Source organism: Pongo abelii, chromosome 19, assembly GCF_028885655.2.
Source record: "Pongo abelii isolate AG06213 chromosome 19, NHGRI_mPonAbe1-v2.0_pri, whole genome shotgun sequence".
Classification (NCBI taxonomy): Eukaryota; Metazoa; Chordata; class Mammalia; order Primates; family Hominidae; genus Pongo; species Pongo abelii.
In genome coordinates, this window is record NC_072004.2 from 89,710,402 (window position 1) to 89,731,435 (window position 21,034).

Below are 21,034 nucleotides of genomic sequence, written 5' to 3' on the forward strand. Positions count from 1 at the left end.
CCTCCTGTGTCACTCCTTCCACAGCCCACCAAGTTTATGGTGGGGACCGAGCAGGGCATCGTCATCTCCTGCAACCGCAAGGCCAAGACGTCAGCTGAGAAGATTGTGTGCACCTTCCCGGGCCATCATGGCCCCATCTATGCCCTCCAGAGAAACCCGTTCTACCCGAAGAACTTCCTGACGGTTGGCGACTGGACAGCCCGCATTTGGTCTGAAGACAGCCGGGAATCGTCCATCATGTGGACCAAGTAAGAGGCGATGCTGGGGACGGGAGGGGATGCAGGGGACAGGAGGGGATGGAGGGAGCCCAGCTGGGCCCCGGAGAGTCCCGAGCCTCCATATGTAAAATGGAGAAAAACCCTTCCACAAACACCCGAGCTCATGTTAGCAAGTGACTTGCTCCAGCCACTCCACAAAGTGATAAGCTTCAAACCACTCAGTTACTAAAAATAATGGCCATGGCTTAATTTTATTTCCTTTTTTTTTTTGAGACAGTCTCGCTTAATTCCCCCGACTGAGTGCAGTGGCGTGATCTTGGCTCACTGCAGCCTCCGCCTCCCAGGTTCAAGAGACTCTCCTGCCTCAGCCTCCTGAGTAGCTGGGACTACAAGCACCTGCCACCATGCCCAACTAATTTTTGTATTTTTAGTAGAGATGGGGTTTTGCCACATTGGCCAGGCTGGTCTTGAACTCCTGACCTCAGTTGATCCGCCCGCCTCGGCCTCCCAAAGCGTTGGGATTACAGGCATAAGCCACCGTGCCTGGCTGGCTTAATTTTCATAATCCTCAAAATACCCCCAGGAGGAGGCAGCATTGCTCTTCTCCTCATCTCATTTTTCATGTTAGGGAACTGGGCTACAGAGAGGCCAAGCCACTTGCTCCTGCTCTCCCAGCTAGTGAGGAGCCGAGATTGGGTGTGAACCCAGGAAGCTTGGCTGGGAAATGCGGGTGCCTTGGCACGATTCAGCAATGCGGCATAGCCTGCCTTGCTCAGTGCCCACTCCTCTGAGGGGAGCAACAGACAGGGAGCTTGAGACAGAGCTATGAGCACAATGGTCAGACCAGAGAAGCTTGGACCATCACATCCCCCTCCGTTCTTCTTAGGGCCCATTTACCTTGTCTAAAAGTGCCCTTTCTCCTCCTCCCCTTCATCTCCTAAATTAGGTAATAAGCCCCGAAATCTAACCACCCCCTTGAGTTATTCACCACCGAGCACTGCCATGTGTATTGTGCATTGCATGTATAAATAAATTACTTTTTTCTCTTGCTAAAAAAAACCATCCCGGGGTTCCTTTCCTACCCACAGAACCACAGACTCCTGCAATGTCAATGCCACCATCAACCCTAATGAACATCTTTGGTTCCAGTGCTTCCCACATCTGGTTGCATCAGAATATCTTGGGAGGAGTTTTTGTTTGTTTGTTAAAACGTTTTTGAGATGGAGTCTTACTCTGTCACCCAGGCTGGAGTGCAATGGGGCGATCTCGGCTCACTGCAACCTCCGCCTCCCGAGTTCAAGCGATTCTCCTGCCTCATCCTCCTGAGTATCTGGGATTACAGGCGCACGCCAGCAAGCCCAGCTAATTTTTGTATTTTTAGTAGAGACGGAGTTTCACCATGTTGGCCAGGCTGGTCTCAAACTCCTGACCTCAGATGATTCGGCTGCCTCAGCCTCCCAAAGTGCTGGGATTACAGGCATGAGCCAAGTGCTGGGATTACAGGCACCTGGCCAAGGAGTGATTTTTTAAAATCCAGGTTCCTAGCCCCAACCCTGGGGGTACTAACATAGAATCTTGGGCTTAGCCCAGGAATGGGCTTGTTAAGGAGCTCCCCGGGGCTTGTGACTCAGCCAGGCCTTGCTTTGGGAGCAGAAACCTGGTTTGATGTCCTCATTCTACAGGTGTGGGAACGCTGGCTGAGAAGGGCAGTGCATTGTTCCAGGCCTTATAGCAAGTAGGGGGTTCCCAGTAGATGTGAAGCCCTTCACAGGCTTTAGGAGCCTTCCCAATGTCTTCAGGTTCTGCAGGCTGCCAGGGCTGTGTGAAAGGAGCAGTGAGGGCAGGGTGTCGAGCACAGTAACCCATAGGCCTTTCGCAGGGCTGGTTCCTAGAGGGACTTGGTGGACCTATGTCCTAGAACCTGGGTCTCCCTTGTCCTCCTCCTGCATAAGGTTAAACAAATTTAGCAAATAAGAATATCTGGCCCTGGGCCAGGTGCAGTGGGCTCATGCCTATAATCCCAGCACTTTGGGATGCTGAGGTGGGAGGATCACTTGAGGTCAGGAGTTCAAGATGAGCCTGGCCAATATGGTGAAACCCCGTCTCTAATAAAAATACAAAAAATCAGCTGGGCTTGGTGGCTCACGCCTGTAATCCCAGCACTTTGGGAGGCCGAGGTGGGTGGATCACCTGAGGTCAGGAGTTCAAGACCAGCTGAGATTGTGCCACTGCACTCCAGCCTGGGCAACAGAGTGAGACTCCGTCTCAAAAAACATAATATTTGGCACTTAGTTAAATCTGAATTTTTTTAAAAAACTATTTTTTTTAGTATAAGTATGTCCCATGCAATATTTGGTATATACTTATACTAAAAATTATTCATTGTCCAAAAATCTCCAGATTTTTTTTTTTTTTGAGGTGAAGTCTCTTTGTTGCCCAGGCTGGAGTGCAGTGGCATGATCTTGGCTCACTACAACCTTCACCTCCTGGGTTCAAGCAATTCTCCTGCTTCAGCCTCCTGAGTAGCTGGGATTACAGGCGCCCACCACCACCCCTGGATAATTTTTTTATTTTTAGTAGAGGCAGGGTTCTGCCATGTTGGCCAGGCTGATCTCAAACTCCTGACCTCAGGTGATCCACCGTTCTCAACCTCCCAAAGTCCTGGGATTACAGGCATGAGCCACCACGCCCGGCCCAGATCCTTTCTTTAGTCTTGATCATTTCTCCCACTGTGGTCTGGCTGTCAACACACTCCGTTTGCAAAGGTGACTGGGAAGTGTACTCTCCGCCTTGCCCAGCAGGGGCCCAGCGACAACTATATTGCAATGGAGGAAGGGAGAGGAGGTCTGGGTGAAAATCTGAAGGCTCCACTGTGTGTGTCTCTCTTTTTAAAAAATGTTCCATCTTCACTGAAGAAACTCTTGAAAACCCAGATGAAACCAAGTAGGAAGTGACACTCTCCTTATCTCAGTGGTAGCAGCTTTTCTGGGCATGTCCTTCCTCTGACTCCCATCCGTGAGTCCCAGGGCTGGGACCAGGTCCAGCAACACGTGCCTGCTGCCTGGAGTTAGCAGCAGAGAAATGCCAACAGCCAGCCCACGGGCAGGACTGTGCCCAGAGCCCTTTCTTTATTTCATTTGAGACAAGGTCTCACTATGTTGCCCAGGCTGGAGTACAGTGGCACAAATATGGCTCACTGCAGCCTCGACCTCCTGGGCTCAAGCAATCCTCCCATCTCAGCCTCCCAAGGAGCTGGGACCACAGGTGTGTCCTACCTGTGTCACCAGCCGGGTGTCACCACCACACCCGGCTGTTGTCCAGGCTGGTCTCAAAATCCTGGCTTCAAGCGATCCTCCTGCCTTGGCCTTCCAAAGTGCTGGGATTACAGGCACATGACCAGCCCAGAGCCCTTTAAAGAACAGCCTGTCAGACACCTGAGGTCAAGAGTTTGAGAGCAGCCTGGCCAACATGGTGAAACCCCATCTCTAGTAAAAATAAAATATTAGCTGGGTGTGGTGACGGGCACCAGTAATCCCAGTTACTCAGGAGGCTGAGACAGGACAATTGCTTGAACCCAGGAGGCGGAGGTTGCAGTGAGCTGACATGGTACCCCTGCACTCCAGCCTGGGCAACAGAGCAAGACTGTCTCAAAAAAAAGCAACCTGTGAGCTGTGGATGAGTGAGGTAAGCACAGCTAGAAGTCAGACACAAGGAAGAACTTCCTACCTAGCAAGACTCTGAGACCCTGGAGCCCAGAAGGGACCAAGTGAGCCAAGCTGTGGCTCAGAAGCCTCTGTCCCTCCAACCATGACGTGGTCTACCTCCCACAGGTACCACATGGCTTACCTCACTGATGCTGCCTGGAGCCCCGTGAGGCCAGCCGTTTTCTTTACCACCAAGATGGACGGAACCCTGGATATCTGGGACTTCATGTTCGAGCAGTGCGATCCCACCCTCAGCCTGAAGGTCACGTGCATATCCCTCCTTGTGCATCCAGGTCCTCAGGGAGCCAGGTCCCGGCATGGGTGTGAGTGTGGGGTGCTGTGAGCACGTGTGCAGTGTGTGGCCAGGTGTGTTTGGGCCTCTGTGGGGGAGCCGTGTGCAGGCTGACTGCAGTGATTGCTTTGGAGCGTGTGCTCCTACAAAGGTTAAGGGGCCTGGGGGATTTGGCATCCTGGTGGCACAACAGAACCACCTGGGGGAAATTTAAAAAGAAAAAAAAGCAGGTACCTGGCATCTCCTGCCTCCAGGCCGATTCCTTCAGAGCCCCTGGGGGTTTGGCTGCTGGACCTTCCCCTTCATGTCAGGGTGGCCAGAGCTGAGCCCTGCTGGCTGGGGCCACGGAAGGGTGAGGGTGTTGGGGAACCACAGGGTGACTGTGAGGCGGAACTGAAGGGGTGGGGCGGGAGATGAGGCAGGGAAGCCAGGAGCCTTGACAGCCGGTCTCCGAGTTTGAACTTCATCCTGTGGGGCAGAGGCGTCCCGAGGATGTTTGAATAGGGCCAAGTGGCTGAGCCTCCCCAGGGGCCAGTTAATCAGACACACATAACTTTGCTCCTCTCTCCTCTACCTGGGTCTGCCCGGCCCCTTCAATAGGTGTGTGACGAGGCCCTCTTCTGCCTCCGGGTTCAGGACAATGGGTGTCTCATCGCCTGCGGCTCCCAGCTGGGGACAACCACCCTGCTGGAGGTCTCGCCTGGGCTCTCTACCCTCCAGAGGAATGAGAAGAACGTAGCCTCTTCCGTAAGCACCGGGTGCCTGAGGAAAATCCCTCCAGCACGTCCCGACCTGGCCCCACAGCAGAGCAGACTAGTCAGACAAATAGATGGCCCCGCCCTCCCACCGCCAGGACATAGGTGCACATTCTGGGGGAAGCAGTGTGGTGTCCTGACGTGGGCTCCATAAATAGGTGTTGGTGTGTCCATTTGCCTTTGCTCAACTGCTGCGTAGCTAAGTGGCCTTCAGTAAGTCACGTCACTCTCCAGGATTCAGTTTTTTACCTGTAAATCAAAGAGGTTCGACTTGGTCAGTTTGTCTGGTTTCAAATAACACTTTGTGTGTGTGTGTGTGTGTGTGTGTGTGGAAACTTTCCAATGAAGGCTTAGAATTGTATTATATTATATTGTATTTTAATTTAATTATTTTTATTTATTTATTTATTTTTGAGACAAAGTCACACTCTGTTGCCCAGGCTGGAGTGCAATGGTGAGATCTAGGCTCACTGCAATCTCTGCTTCCCAGGTTCAAGTGATTCTCCTGCCTCAGCCTCCTGAGTACCTGGGATTACAGGTGCACACCACCATGCCCAGCTAATTTTTGTATTTTTAATAGAGACAGGATCTCACCATACTGGCCAGGCTGGTCTTGAACTCTTGACCTTAAGATGATCTGCCCACCCTGGCCTCCGAAAGTGCTGGGATTATAGGCGTGAGCCACCGTGCCCAGCCTAATTATTTTATTTATTTTTATTTTATCAATTTATTTTATTTTATTTCATTTTGAGACAGGGTCTTGCTTTGTTGCCCAGGCTGGAGTGCGGTAGCACAATCATGGCCCACTGCAGCCTCTACCTCCCAGGCTGAATCGGTCCTCCCACCTCAGCCTCCTGAGTTGCTGGGACCACAGGCATGCACCACCATGCCTGGCTCATTTTTTAATTTTTGTAGAGACAGGGTCTCCTTATGTTGCCCAGGCTGGTCTCAAACTCCAGGGCTCAAGCAATCCTTCCACCTCAGCCTCCCAAACTGCTGGGATTATAGGCATGAGCCACCACGCCCAGCCTGAAGACTTAGTAGAATGCCAATAGGGAAGCCAGATAGAAGGGGACTTGAAGAGGGGGACTGAGATCCAGTCCTACATCGTTTCCCCAGTGGACAGCCCTGCAGGCAACCCCCCAGAACCATGGGGAACACTGTGGAATTGAAAACCCCTAGTGCTAGGGCCGGGTGTGGTGGCTCACGCCTGTAATCCCAGCACTTTGGGAGGCCAAGGCGGGCAGATCACCTGAGGTCGGGAATTCGAGACCAGCCTGACCAACATGGAGAAACCTCGTCTCTACTAAAAATAGAAAATTAGCCAGGCATGGCGGCACATGCCTGTAATCCCAGCTCCTCGAGAGGCTGAGGCAGGAGAATTGCTTGAACCTGGGAGGCGGAGGTTGTGGTGAGCTGAGATCGTGCCATTGCACTCCAGCCTGGGCAACAAGAGTGAAACTCTGTCTCAAAAACAAAACAAAACAAAAAAGGAAAACCCCTAGTGCTGAGGCCTGGAGAGCCTCCTGGCTCTGCCTGAGACTGGGATCTCACCATTGAGCTGGTCCTTGTTGGGCAAAGGCCACCATATTTCATAGCTCCAAAGGGTGCTCTTCTGCCTGTGGTCCTGGAACTCCACACTCCTTGGCATTGAGTAACTCAGTGTCCCTGCTGCAGCCTTCCAACCCCAATATTCAGCCCTCCTTCCTTGACACCAGCCCTGGGTACAGACCTCTGCAGTACAGGGACTGTATGGAGAGCAAGGAGAGCTCAGCAGAAGCCCCACCTGGCCCCTGCACTGGAGTTGCTTGCCGTCCTGCCCTCTCCCCACCGGCCTCTCTCTGTCCCTGGGTGCCCAGATGTTTGAGCGTGAGACCCGGCGAGAGAAGATCCTGGAGGCCAGGCACCGGGAGATGCGGCTGAAGGAGAAGGGTAAGGCGGAGGGCAGGGATGAGGAGCAGACCAATGAGGAGCTGGCCGTAGACCTGGAGGCGCTGGTCAGCAAGGCCGAGGAGGAGTTCTTCGACATCATCTTCGCAGAGCTGAAGAAGAAGGAGGCAGACGCCATAAAGCTGACGCCAGTGCCTGTAGGGGCCTGGACAGGGGTTGGGTGGGTTGGGGACTGGGCGGGACACATGGCACTTGGGTTCTGCTTCTGCTTGCTGACTTCCTGGGTGACCTCGAGCAAGTAGCCTTACCTGCTAGATCTTAATTTATTCACCTGGCAAGTGGGAAGAATTTTTCCCTTCCTTCCAAAGAATCCTAAGTCTCCAAACAGACTTCAGGCTCCTTACAGGCAGGAACCATACTCCATGCCTCCTGGTATCCTCCCCTCCCCTCAGAGAGGGCACATCGTGAACATGTGTGTTGAGTGACTGAATGAGGGAACATGTGTGTTGAGTGACTGAACGAGGGAACATGGGTGTTGAGTGACTGAACGAGGGTCTTAGAGGTAAGTGAGCTGTCAGAGAGGAATGGGCCTTGAGACCCCTGGAGGGAAGGGCTGTGGCATTAGTAGTATGCACGTCATGCCGGCTTACCCAGGTTTGGTGTCAGGAGTGTGACCTGTGGTCAGCTCATCTGCCCATGGCCCCAGGTCTAAAGTGCTTTCTAGCTGTATCACCTGAGCTGGTCACTTCACTTCTGGCTTCCTTCATTTCCATCTGGAAAATGAGGAGATGTTGCTATAAAGATGGTGTCTGGTCATCTTCCAGATCCTCTTTTGTACCAGCGGAGAGAGGAAGAAAACACATTGCCTGTCTGGGTCACCTCCTTCAGGCCCCACAGATAAGATGCCAAGATATGAAAGAGCCAAAGAGCAGTGTGGAAGGGAAAAGAAACAGCGGGTATATGCCAGGATTTACCCTTGTAGGCAAGACTGGCTGCAGACTTGGGGATTTCAGGCACTGCAAAATGAAAACGTGAGGGCCCTCGTTTAAAAAGTATTAATAATTTTAAAACAGTGACAACAGAGCGTTAAACCAAGTGCGGGCCCTGCTGAGACAGGGTCCAGTATATCTGCACAGAGCACCCACCCATGGTGCCTGCTTGAAGAAGAGCTGTATGGCAAGTTCTTGGTCCCTGATAGAGTGGACAGAGCGAAGGATGGTGCCTGAGCACACAGAGAAGATAACTGGTTCCATCTTGTGATTTCTTCCCTCTTCTGCCTCCCTCCCCCTGGGTCTAAAGCTGTGATTTCCACAGGTGTATTTTGCATTTGAGGGTACTTGGTTATGAGATGTTTTCTTCTCACACTGGGTAATACAGGTGGGGCAGAGAGCTCCCTCCACTTCTGGTGGAGGCAAAACTAGAATCCTGGATTCTGACACCTAGTCCAGGGCTCCTCCCACTCACCACTCCTGGCCTATCCAGCCCTGCAAAAGGCAAAGATGACACTGGCCACCTTTTACAATGCAATGGTGGCTGGTAGGCACCATGCTTTGTGACATATGTCCCAAAACGTGCTCTCACCATGGCTTGAACATTCTACATGAAGAAGTTGAGCCTTGGAAGGGGTTCAGGTTCACAGAACTTGGCCCCTTCCTCCTCCTGCCTGCCACACACTTCCTGCCTCTCTCTTAGTCTGCAGTTGGCCCAAAATGCTGGTGGTCAGAAAGTACCATGTGGTACTGAAGCTGTTTTACATAGGCTGGGTCCTTATGCCCACTATTTCTAATCCTGGCCACAGCCCTGCAAGGTGTCCTGTCTTCTCTATGGGTGAGGGAGCCAAGGAGACTCAGGAGGAGCTAGCCCGAGGCCTCCCAGTCTGCACGTGGCAGAAGCCAGGCGTGTACCCAAGTCTGCCAGATTCCCCCAGCTCTGCCCACCTTTGGCACCGTCTGGGCCCTCGCCAGCCACAGAGCTGGCACCACGGGTTCCAGGGTGCTCAGTGACCCAGGCTTCAGCCATTTGGCTGCTTTGGGCCTCGTGGGGTTCACATCCCAGGGGAGTGGGGAAGGCCTGCCCCCTACCAACACCAACACTTCTGTGCTATCTTCCCCTGCAGCAGCAACCAAGTCCAGAGGAAGACCAGGCGGTGGAGGAGGGAGAGGAAGCAGCGGGGGAAGAAGGGGATGAAGAAGTGGAAGAAGACTTAGCCTAGAAGTCAGCCTTCGACTGCGGTGCTATCCCTGTGTGCCTTCCTTTCCCGCCTCTTGGTATTGCCCTGCTCTCACAAGTGGGGGGCTCAGCTCCCCCTTAAAGCAGCACTGGTTGGTGGGTGGGGAGCATCGGGCCCTGACTTCTCACCCCCTACAAATCACTAGCCCCCACTGACTCACTGGGCACTGAGTCCTGAGCCACCCCTTGGAGGGAGGGAAGGGGCAGGGCTTGTCCCGGAGCTGGCTGCCCCATTGTCTCAGCCACCCTGAGCCCACCCCAAGGCCGAGGCCACCTTAGTCCTGGCCCTGGATGTTTCCTGGGATTCAGCTTCTCACAGGCTCCCCAGCAATCATTTTCGTTTGTAATCTTGCAGACCCTCAACCAGACTTGCACGGCCATGGCAGGGCCTCGGGAAGACCTTCGGGAGGGGGGAAGGGTTTCTCCTCCATGATCGACCCTCCTCGTCCACCTACAAATCAGGAACAGAAAGTCTGTCCACTTTGAAAATACCTTTCCAGGCAGCGACCTCACCATTTGGACACATTGCCATGACAGGAGCCTCCAAGTGTGTGGGTGGGGACGGGCGGGACGAGCTTGGCTGTTCTGCTGCACCTGAATGCTTTCTGTTATCCTAATTCTTGTAAAATTAAATAAATCATAATGCCACGAGTTAGTACGTATGATGCATCCTGCACCCAGAGCCTGTCACATTATCTCGGGTAATTCATTCATGACATCCCTGGAACTGTGTGCTCCTATCATCTTTATACTACACAGGAGGTTCCAGGAGCAGTACAGGGACGTGCCCACGTCTCAGAACTCGTGACAGGGCAGAGCGGGGACGGGAGCCCAGGCAGCTCATTCCTGACCCTGCACGGTCATCAACTGTGGGCCAGGTGCTCTGCAGGCCTCTCGGGGACTCCAGGGTGGGAAGTGGGCTGCCCTGGGGGTGCCCTGAAACCGCAGCTCAACAGAGCAGTCAGTGACCATTACCAGAGACATCGGGAGGTCGAGAGGGCACCTCAGTGCCAGGCTTGCACGAAGAACAATGCCCTGACCATCATCATCCTGTGGATGGCAGGTGACCTTGGCAGGGACCCAAAGTGCCCTTGAAAAATGTGTTGGTCAGGTGTTGCGGCTCACGCCTGTAATCTGAGCACTTTGGGAGGCCAAGACAGGAGAATTACTTGATCCCAGAAGTCAAGGAGGATCACTTGAGACCAGCTTGGACAGCATAGTGAGACCCCCATCTCTAATTTAGAAAAAGAAAGAAAAATGGCCATGTTAAGAGTCTCCTTGGCTGGGTGCAGTGGCTCACGCCTGTAATCCCAGCACTTTGGGAGGCCAAGGTGGGAGGATCACTTAAGCCCAGGAGTTCGAGACCAGTGTGGGCTTAAATTAGCCTGGTATGGTGGCGCACCACTGTAATTCCAGCTACTCAGGAGGCTGAGGTGGGAAGATCACTTGAGCCCAAGAGCTTGAGACTACAGTGAGTCACAATCGCACCACTGCCCTCCAGCCTGGGCAATGGAGCAAGGCCCTGTCTTGAAAATAAAATAAAATGGCCAGGCGCGGTGCTCGCGCCTGTAATCCCAGCACATTGGGAGGCTGAGGCGGGTATATCACCTGAGGTCAGGAGTTCAAGACTAGCCTGGCCAAAATGGTGAAACCCCGTCTCTACTAAAAATACAAAAAACTTAGCCAGGCTTAATGGCGCACACCTGTAGTCCCAGCTACCCGGGAGGCTGAGGCAGGAGGATCACTTGAACCTGGGAGGCAGAGGCTGCAGTGAGCCGAGATCATGCCAGTGCACTCCAGCCTGGGCGATAAGAGTGAATCTCTATCTCAAAAATAAATAAATAAAATAAATCTCCTTGAGGAGGGACCCAGGGCCAGCTGTCCCTCATACCCAAAGAGAAGAATTGAGTTGTCAACTGTGGTTAACCTTGATAAAAACGATAATCTCAGGTTATGCTGAGTGCTTGATCTTACAAGTGCCCCAGCAGTGATCTCACATTTCAATCCCCACATTATGGATGTGGCAGGCGAGACAGAGAGAGGGAGTAACTTGCTAAGTCCAATGGGAGTGGGTGGCAGAGCTGAGACTTCAGCCCAGAGTCACAGCCCTACAGCTTACACCATGCACACTGCGCTCCCAGGACCCGGGTAAGAGGAGTGGGCTGGGCCATTCCAGCATCAGACGGAAGGGGCCACGAGGGGGCAGCAGGCCCCTCACTGAGCAGGGACACACGGAGCCTCAGTGCCGTCCTCAGGAACACCCTGCCTACAGCAGCGATTCTCTACTGGGGAAGATTTTGCCCCCAACAGGACATCTGTCAATGTCTGGGGACAACCGGTGAGGCGAGTGCTTCTGGCATTGAGTGGGTAGAGACAGGGACCCTGCTCAGCATTCTGCACACAGGACAGCACCCTACATTTTGGACAGTGGAGTCATGCTAGAGAGGCCCAATTTAGAGAAAAATCTACCCAAATGGAGTGTCCCAAGAGAAAGTACAGGCTCTGCACACACTAACCTGAGCACACCGAAGGCCCCTGTGAGAGGCTGGCACCATGAGCTCGAAGGCAGGAGGACCTTCTTTCGCTGAACTGGAATTTTGACCTTTGGCTTGTGCCTGCAAAAGGAGGCTGCCTGATGGAATCAGCAGGTCCCTTGTGGGTGCAGAGAACGCCACTGGGCAGGGACAGCATTTGAAGAGGCATTTGAGGAGCGGCCGTGGAAGAGGAGAGGAGAGCCCTGCAGACGGCACCCGGCAAAGGGCAGCACAAGCTCAGCGGGTGCGGTGCCAATGCTGCCAGCCCGTATGATGACCTTCACTGACCTCTCACGCTGGCCTCACCGGGAATCTGTTGTTTAGTCCCTTCCTAAGGGGAGGCAAACCAAACCACGAGGCATCACTGGGGCGCCAGAGGTGGCGGGAAAAACCCACCCTGTGGGTGTGGACTGTGCACTGGGACCACGCTGGAGCCGGTTTGGGAAGTGCGGAAGCAGCAGCCGGACTCAAGTGTCCACAGCACAGTGACGTCCTTCCTGTCCATGCCACCCGGAAAAGGGGGTGCTTCCTTGGCCTCTTTTGCTCAGCTGACTTAATAAATGCACCGCTTAACCAAAGATGCTTCCACTGTAGCTCTTGGGAGAATCACTGTCCCCTTTCCCCACCATGTGGCTGCTGGGGACTGTAGGCCCCAGGGCAGGACTCTGAGGAGGGACCCCCCCTGCCCTTTATAAGTAACAAAATTAAGTGTTCCCTGGGTCCCAGAGGCCCCTGAGATGTTACTGATGCCCAAGTAGGAGGCAAAGGTGACTGCTGGCCTGACACAGTGGCTCACACATGTAATCTCAGCACTTTGGAAAGCCAAGGCAGGAGGATCACTTGAGCCCAGGAGTTCAAGACCAGCCTGGGCAAACTAAGGAGACCTCATCTTTATTTTATATATATATATGGTTTTTTTTGTTTTTTTTTTTTTTTTTTTTTTTTTTTTTTTTTGCAATGGAGTTTCCCTCTTGTTGCCCAGGCTGGAGTGCAATGGCATGATCTCAGCTCACTGCAACCTCTGCCTCCCGGGTTCAAGTGATTCTCCTGCCTCAGCCTCTTAAGTAGCTGGGACTACAGGTGCCCGCCACCACGCCTGGCTAATGTTGTATTATTAGTAGAGACGGGCTTTCACCATGTTGGCCAGGCTGGTCTCAAACTCCTGACCTCAAGTGATCCATCCGCCTAGGCCTCCCAAAGTGCTGGGATTACAGGAATGAGCCATCGTGCTCAGCCTATTAAAAACTTTTTTAAGTGACAACTGATGGCCTACCAGGCTCAGCAACCAGAGACTCCCAGCCAGCCTCTCTGTGTGCTGAGGTCCTGGGGACGCCTGCAGCACTGGTGGGAAGTGTAGATAGACACAGTGTTTTCACGGCATTTCCAGGCAGGGAAGTCTGAACCCAGCTCGGGCGCTTGCCATCCGGGTAACGTTGCCTACACTCAGCCCTGTGCCAGGCACTTGCCACGAGTGGAGAATAAACCAGATGCAGGTCCCGCCTCCCAGAGCCTATACACCAGTAGGAGGCAGGGAAAGCTGATAGATAGGCAGATACCTACAGAACGACAGTTGTGCAAAGTGCATGTTAAGGAAGAGTACAGGGTGCCGTGAGAGGGATAACAGGAAGAACTAACCTAGACTATAGAGAAGAAGGAGCTGGCCAGGAGGCCTCTGTGAGAAAGGGACAATGCAGCTGAGACCTTAAGAACAAGCATGAGGCAGAGATGTGTGTACACGTGCGAGTGCATCTGTGTGCATGTGTGATGATGTGCACATCTGTGTGGAGGGGCACCCCAGGCAGGGCAGCTGCACACACAATTCCAGAAGGAGGAAAGAAGCCGGTGCTGCTCTGTTAGACCAACAGGGAGTCATCAGTGTGACTGGAGTGAGTAAGGGCTAGAGCCTGGAACCAGCCAGGGACAGCAAGAGTCTGCTGGGGCAGGGCTTGATGTCAAGGATTTTGACCTTGCTCCAAAGATCACTGAGAAGCATGGGTGTGGTTCGATGAAGCATTTGCTGGTGGAGGGAGGCCTGGAGGGAGGCACCTGGGGGTCGATTGGGAGCACATTGTGGTGTCAGGCAAAAGAGATGGCAGCTTGGAGTGGGGCGATGGCCACGGAATTACTTACCTCTCTGCACCTCTGCTATCTACCTTCAGGAATTGTTTGGGTGAATAAATGAAATAACACACTAGCCACTCGGTTCAAAATAAGTGCTCAATAAATACCTATCACCTCCCTCACTTAGAAGCATCTGACGACCACCTGGGACAGGCCTCATGGCTGGTGGCAAGTTCTAGGTTAGTACGAGGAGCTACTAGAATGACTTGTGAATTTGTTTCTTGGGGTCCTTTCAGCTTCTGCATCCCAAATTTGGAAGAGGATGCTGGGGCTTAAGAGAAAAGTCCTCAATCCATGCTTTGTTTTCCCAATAACTCTCTTCCATTTCACCTCCCAAGTCGTAGCTCCAGGAGCCAAGCCTGTGAGTAGTCATGCCCAGAACACGAGGAGGTGGGACTTTGCCCAGGTTGCCCTAGAGCTCTAGAGGGCCAACGGGCTTTAGAAAGGGCTTATCAAAACCAATGGCTTCCAACTGCAGGTGGGTTTGGGGGGAAATGGAGAATGTCATATATCTCTGATTGAAAATATCAGGCCGGGCACGGTGGCTGACACCTGTAATCCTAACACTTTGGGAAGCCGAGGTGGGCGGATCACTTGAGGTCAGGAGTTTGAGACCAACCTGGCCAAAATGGTGAAACCCTGTCTGTACTAAAAATACAAAAATTAGTTGGCCGTGATGGCACATGCCTTTAATCCCAGATACTCGGGAGGCTGAGGCAGGTGAATTGCTTGAACCCGGGAGGCAGAGGTTGCAGTGAGCCGAGATCGCACCATTGTTCTCCAGCCTGGATAACAGAGCAAGACTCCGTCTCAAAAAAAAAAAAAAAAAAAAAAAAAAAAAAATCATTGCTACTTGGAGATGGTCACCGATGCCATCTACACTTGGCTTTGGCAGCAACAGCCTTCTTATTGAGTAAGAGAAGTTTTGCCCATTGGAGGGCTCACTTCAGGCAAGTCAATGAAGATTTCAATGAGCTCACAAAAGCCTGAGCCCAAGTAGGTTTTTAGTAACCTTTAATGTATGCGGTTGGACCATGAACAGGAGTTCCTCAACATCCCTGAGCCTTAGGACCCTCATAGGTAAACAAAAGATTCTAGTGAAGATTAACCATGACAACACAGATTCAGCACCTAAAGTGGCTACCGGCAGATTGCAGGTGCATACTAAACCTTAGTTTCCTGGGCTGAGGTGAAGCTGAAGCTGTAAGTCCCCCTTTCTTTCTTTCTTTCTTTCTTCCTTTTTTTTTCTCTCTCTCTCTCTCTTTCTCTCTCTCTTTCTCTCTTTCTCTCTCTTTCTTTTTTTTTTTTTTTTGACACAGTCACGCTCTGTTGCCCAGGCTGGAGTGCAGTGGCACGATCATAATTCACTTGCAGCCTCAACCTCCTGAGCTCAAGTGATCCTCCCACCTCAGCCTCCTGAGTAGCTGGGACTAGCGGTGTGCACCATCATGCCTGGCTTCCTTATTTATTTATTTATTTATTTATAGAGACAGCAGGGTGGTGGGAACAGGGGCGGTCTCCCTATGTTGCCCAAACTAGTCTCGAACCCTGAGCTCAAGAGATCTTTCTGCCTCGGCCTCTCAAAGTGTTGGGATTATAAGCATGAGCCATCACATCTGGCCTAAATCACTTTTCTGATGAGATGTCGGCTGTTTCCAAGGATCTTAAATGTCTGCACGTGGGTCTAAATCAAATGCTACTGCTGTGTGTGGGCAGGTTTGCTCGAGTAGATTTTCTCACTCATTCATTGACTAAACTCTCTCTAGACACTGTACTGGAAATACGAAGTTAAGAGCCAGCTTGGCCGGAGGCAGGTGGCTCATGTCTATAATCCCAGCACTTTGGGAGGCCGAGGTGGACAGATCACTTGAGGCCAGGAGTTTGAGACCAGTTTGGCCAACACAGTGAAACCCTGTCCCTACTAAAAATAGAAAAAATTAGCTGGGCATGGTGGCGCATGCCTGTAATCCCAGCTACTTGGGAGGCTGGGACATGAGAATCACTTGAATCCAGGAGGCAGAGGTGGTAGTGAGCCGGCACAGTGCCACTGCACTCCAGCCTGGGCGACAGAGCCAGCCCCTCAGCTCAGACAAACAGACAGATGGTTCTGATCTCCAGTGGTGAGTGCTGTTACAGAGAAGTACATAGAAAAAAGGACCTGGGCCGAGCGCCGTGGCTCATGCCTGTAATCCCAACACTTTGGGAGGCTGAGGCGGGTGGATCTCTTGAAGCCAGGAGTTTGAGACCAGCCTGGCCAACATGACGAAACCCCATCTCTATTAAAAATACAAAAATTAGCCAGCGTGGTGGCGCCTTCCCGTAATCCCAGCTCCTCGAGTGGCAGACGCATAATAAGAATTTCTTGAACCTGGGAGGCAGAGGTTACAGTGAGCTGAGATCATGCCACTGCACTCCGGCCTGAGTGACAAAGCAAGACAGAGTAGAGAGAGAGGGGGAGAGAGAGAGAGAGAGAGAGACAGACCTAATCCAGTGGGATGCAGGCTGGCACCCCGTATTTGTCAGGACTCTTGGTCACATGTTTAAGAAACCCATTCTAGCTAAAGCCAAGAAAGAATATCTATTGCCTCAAGAAACTTGGAAGACCAAGGCTAACAGCTTCAGGTGTGGATGGATCTAGCAACTCAGATGTTGTCATTTGGTAGCACTTCTGCTTTAGTGAAGCTGCTTTCATTGGATAAGGGGAGGGATTAGATATGACCCCACCCCCAGATTTTAGTCATCTCAGCCAGTAATCCCAAAGGCAGGAGAGAGCTCCTCCCTCCCAGTATAACAAAATTCCAGGGAAAGGCTCTGATTGGCCTAATGTGAGTCATAGCCCATCCCCTTGGACCAATCACTGTGACCACAGCCAAGCCTGGGTTGCATGCCTTCTGCCATGGCTGGGAGTGGAACAGGATGCTGTGATGGGCTCCATCAGAATGACATGGACTAGAGAAGAGGCAGTTCCCCCAAGGAAAGGGGAGGTGACACATAAGATGAGCTTGGAAGAAGGAGTTAGCCAGATAGGTAAGTGGAAATGGACCCCCAGGACAGAGCGGCAGGAACAAAGCCCAGAGAGGAGAGAAGAGCTGCTCACACAGAGGACTGCACGTGGTTGAGCACGGCCAGAGCGAGGGTGGTAGAAGGGGACGAGCTAAGAAGAGGCAGGGAAGGCTGCAACTACAGGCTAAAGAGCCGACCCCAAACAGAAGGCAATGCGGCACCATGGCAGGATTTCAAGTAAGGTCATGACACTCATCTGTCCTAGAGCAGTGAGAGAATGGAGCCAAACTGGAGGCAAAGAGACCAGGCAGTGTACGCGGTCATCCAGATGAGAAACTGTGAAGTCCCAGGATGCAGGCAGCAGTGATGGGAGTGGAGAGGAGGGACAGGAACGGGTTCCAGGGCAGGACCAGGATGCAGAGCGCATGGACTGAGCATACACCAAGTGCCTGGGTCTCTGCCCGTGCAGGGCTTACTTCGATTCAGGCTCTGTAAGTGCATAATGAGAGTTCTATGGACCAGGAGAGGAGGGGTCTGATATGGAGGATGACGAGAAATTTGACAGAAGTAAGCTGGAAAGGGTGTACCAGGTTGGAGGACTGGCATGAGCAAAGGCCCCAGTGTAGGACCTGGCTCTAGCATACATTTGGGAATAAGCAAGTGGTGAAGGTGAGTGGAAGGCCGAGCCCACAGAGCAGAACGAGTTTAAATGAAGCCGGGCAGGAGGCTGAAAGGGGTTGTTGAGAGTAAAGTGTTGGCCTTTACTCTGTTAGAGAACACAGGAGGTCTCTGCCTGTCAGATCTCTCCTCTTTCAAAGATCTCTGCCTGACAGATCTCTTCCCCTTTCAAAAGTGGGGCTGCGGCTGGGCACGGTGGCTCACACCTGTAATCCCAGCACTTTGGGAGGCCAAGGCAGGTGGATCACCTGAGGTCAGGAGTTCGAGACCATCCTGGCCAACATGGTGAAACTTCGTCTCTACTAAAAATACAAAAATTAGTCGGGCGTGATGGTGGGCACCTGTAATCCCAGCTACTTGGGAGGCTGAGGCAGGAGAATCGCTTGAATCCAGAAGGCAGAGATTACAGTGAACCAAGATTGCACCATTGCACTCCAGCCTGAGCGACAGAGCCAGACTCCATCTCAAAAAAAACAAACAACAACAACAAAAATGGTGGGGCCAGGGCATAGCAAGAGGCCATGACATGGTCCAGGCGAGAAGGGGTAAAAACTGGAGCCCAGGGAATGGCAAGAGACGATGAAGAGAAGAAACATTTGCAGAAGCAGAATCTGCAGGAGTTGAATGTAGAAGATGAGAAAAAAAGATGCAGTAAAAAATGCCTTAAAGGTATGGGTATAAAGGGGATGGTAGGCCGGGCACAATGGCTCACGCCTATAATCCCAGCACTTTGGGAGGCTGAGGCGGGTGGACCATGAGGTCAGGAGCTCGAGACCATTCTGGCTAATACGGTGAAACCCCGTCTCTACCAAAAATACAAAAAATTAGCCGGGCGTGGTGGTGGGCGCCTGTAGTCCCAGCTACTTGGGAGGCTGAGGCAGGAGAATGGCATGAAACCGGGAGGCGGAGCTTGCAGTGAGCCAAGATCGCACCACTGCGCTCCAGCCTGGGTGAAAGAGCAAGACTCCATCTCAAAATAAATAAATAAATAAAATAAAATAAAATAAAGGGGATGGTGGTTTAATTGACGAAACCCAAAGTCAAGCAGAGGACATTGTTTGAGAATATAGCTGACTTTGTGATGAGTCTTCATGTAAGATGGGTGGGGACTTGTTACTTAGGAGCTTCTTATTTATTTATGTATTTATTTATTTATTCTTGAGATGGAGTCTCACTCTGACGCCCAGACTAGAGCGCAATGGCACGATCTCAGCTCACTGCAACCTCTGTCACCCGGGCTCAAGCGATTCTCCTGCCTCGGCCTCTCGAGTAGGTGGGATTACAGGTGCCTGCCACCATGCCTGGCTAATTTTTGTATTTTTAGCAGAGACAGGGTTTCACCATTTGGACAGGCTGGTCTTGAACTCCTGACCTCAACTGATCTGCCCGCCTTGGCCTCCCAAACTGCTGGGATTACAGGCATGAGCCACTGCGTCCAGCCAAGAAGCTTCTTATTTTTATGCATCAATCGCTATAGGCCCAGCACAGTGGCTCACATTTGTAATCCCAGCACTTTGGGAGTCTGAGGCAGGAGGATCGCTTGAGCTCAGGAGTTTGAGACCCCACCTCTACAACAATTAAAAAAAAAAAAAATGAGCCAGGCGTGATGGCATGCACCTGTTGTCCCAGCTACTCCCAAGGCTGAGTTAGGAGAATCGCTTGAGCCCAGGAGGTTGAGGCTACAGTGAGCTGTGATTGCACCACTGCACTCTAGCCTGGGCCACAGAGTGAGACCCTGTCTTGAGGGGTGGGGAGGCAGAAGAAAAAAAAAGAGAAAGAGAGAAAGACCTTGTCTCAAAAAAAAAAAAAAAACACCCCACAAAAACAAAAATAACTATGGGGCATTCTGGGTGGGACTGATGCACGTGGAGGAATAGAAAAGAAAAAGAAAAATAGCGATAGCCCAGTTGACCAGGGGCCCGTTTGATTGATCCAAATAGGTTCTTTTCAGGAGCCTAAAATGCAAGCACAACACACCCCTAAAACTTACCTGATTCTCTTTCGAGAGGCTGAGGTGGGAGGATTGCTTGAGTCCAGGAGTTCAAAACCAGCCTGGACAGCACAGTGAGATCCCTGTCTCTACAAAATATAAAATGTTAGCCAGGCGTGGTGGTGCGCACCTGTAGTCTCAACTACTTGTGAGGCTGAGGCGGGAGGATCACTTGAACCTGAGGGATCGAGGCTGCAGTAAGCCATCCATGATCGTGCCATTGTGCCTCTGCACTCCAGCCTGGGTGACAGAGTGAAACCCTGTCATAAAAAAACAAAAACAAAAACAAAAAACCCGACCCGATTCTTGTCACAGCGAGCCCATTTGCAAACTGTCCAGCCTGCAGCTTAGGCCAAGGAACAGGACAAAACCTGGGATCCCCTGCAGGAGAGTTTGGTTTCCACCAAGCTTTACTTGGTTTATCTATTTATCAAACCCAAGGCTGACGACTGCTTCTTGCTGCTGTTTATTAATAACCATTCCCAACACAGGCTCCTCAGGGGCAGCCGGGGAAGCCAGTCCCAGGGCACAGGCTGGCATCACACTCTGCCTCTGAGGGACCCCAGGCAGTCTGAGGCAGCCCTGGGGACATGAGTGCTTCCTTTCCCAGCCCCTTCCCTGGAAAGTGAACCCCATCGTGGCTTCCTCTCCCAGTCTTGGGGCTGCCGGGCTCAGCTTCGGTGGGGGCAGAGGACACAGAGGATGGACATCAGAATTGGGAGGGGCTCCAACATCCCCCAGAAAACTGAGGTCCCAGGGAGGCAGGAAAAACCAGCTCCAGGTGGCTAGCCGAGTTGGAGGCAGAACTGGGACTAGAATCCTGTTTTTCCAGGGCCTCCTGAGGACAGGAACCTTTCCCCTGTGTTCCCTGGGAGTGCAACCGTTGTTATTGTCGCCAAGAATGGAGGCGGTAGCGTCAGACCTAGACTTTCTTGCACAGTATTGTGGCTCTTCCAGCAGCAGGCGGGGAGCCAGCAGGGCACACGGACCCAGCCATCATGACCTAGATTCTGGGTTCAGGGGTAGAGACTTGTTTGCTAGCGGGGCGCACTGAGTCAGGCTCTTCTGTAGCACACCCCAGGTAATAGAGGTGCTCGCTCCATACTACTGGGCAGGCGGCCTGAGCGAAGGGACAACTTTTTGCCACCCATGCCAGTGGGCAGTGGGTGCAGACACCCACACCAGAGGCACCTGCTGCGATGCACGCGGCGCCCACGGAAACCCGAGGCTACCAGCCGCCGCCCTGGAGACCCCAGAGACAGGCAGACGGGCGGGCGGCAGATGCGTGTGCTTCAAGGGGCAGCGTGGCTGGTGGGGCGCGCCCTAAAGGGCAGTGGCACGGGGTCGCGCCGCGAGCCGAGGGGCGCGGGTGGGCGCGCAGGAGTTAGCGAACCGACACGGAGGCGCCAGGCGGACGCACGGAAGCACCGAGGGCCGCAGGGCCGCACAGCCGGGCACACATCGTCGCGCAGCGGCGCAGGCTCGGGGGCCTCCTCGGCGGAGGCGGCCAACTCTCGCCCTCAGCGCAGGGAGGGGCGGGAGCCGGGGGCGGGGCGGCGCCGTCCGGGCCCTCCCCCTGCCCCGCCTCCGGTCAGCGTCCTTAGCCGCTGGCGCGTTGTT

General features: G+C 52.8%; 1 protein-coding gene across 13 annotated transcripts in view; it reads left to right on the forward strand.

The window, feature by feature from the left end:
* DNAI2 (dynein axonemal intermediate chain 2) overlaps nt 1-9,740 on the forward strand; it is a 41,058-nt gene extending 31,318 nt beyond the window's left edge. For 2 of the 13 annotated variants that reach the window (XM_054535718.2, XM_024235203.3), the window contains exons 9-13: nt 25-248; nt 4,049-4,184; nt 4,815-4,961; nt 6,829-7,056; nt 8,976-9,732. In XM_054535718.2, the coding sequence (XP_054391693.2) occupies nt 25-248; nt 4,049-4,184; nt 4,815-4,961; nt 6,829-7,056; nt 8,976-9,071 (831 nt within the window). In that variant the 3' untranslated portion in view covers nt 9,072-9,732. Of the gene's footprint in view, nt 1-24; nt 249-4,048; nt 4,185-4,814; nt 4,973-6,828; nt 7,057-7,683; nt 7,816-8,975 lie in introns of all 13 variants that reach the window. The other 11 variants (XR_008515180.2, XR_008515179.2, XM_024235202.3 and 8 more) reach the window with 11 other exon arrangements.
* Nucleotides 9,741-21,034: the final 11,294 nt, after the last annotated feature.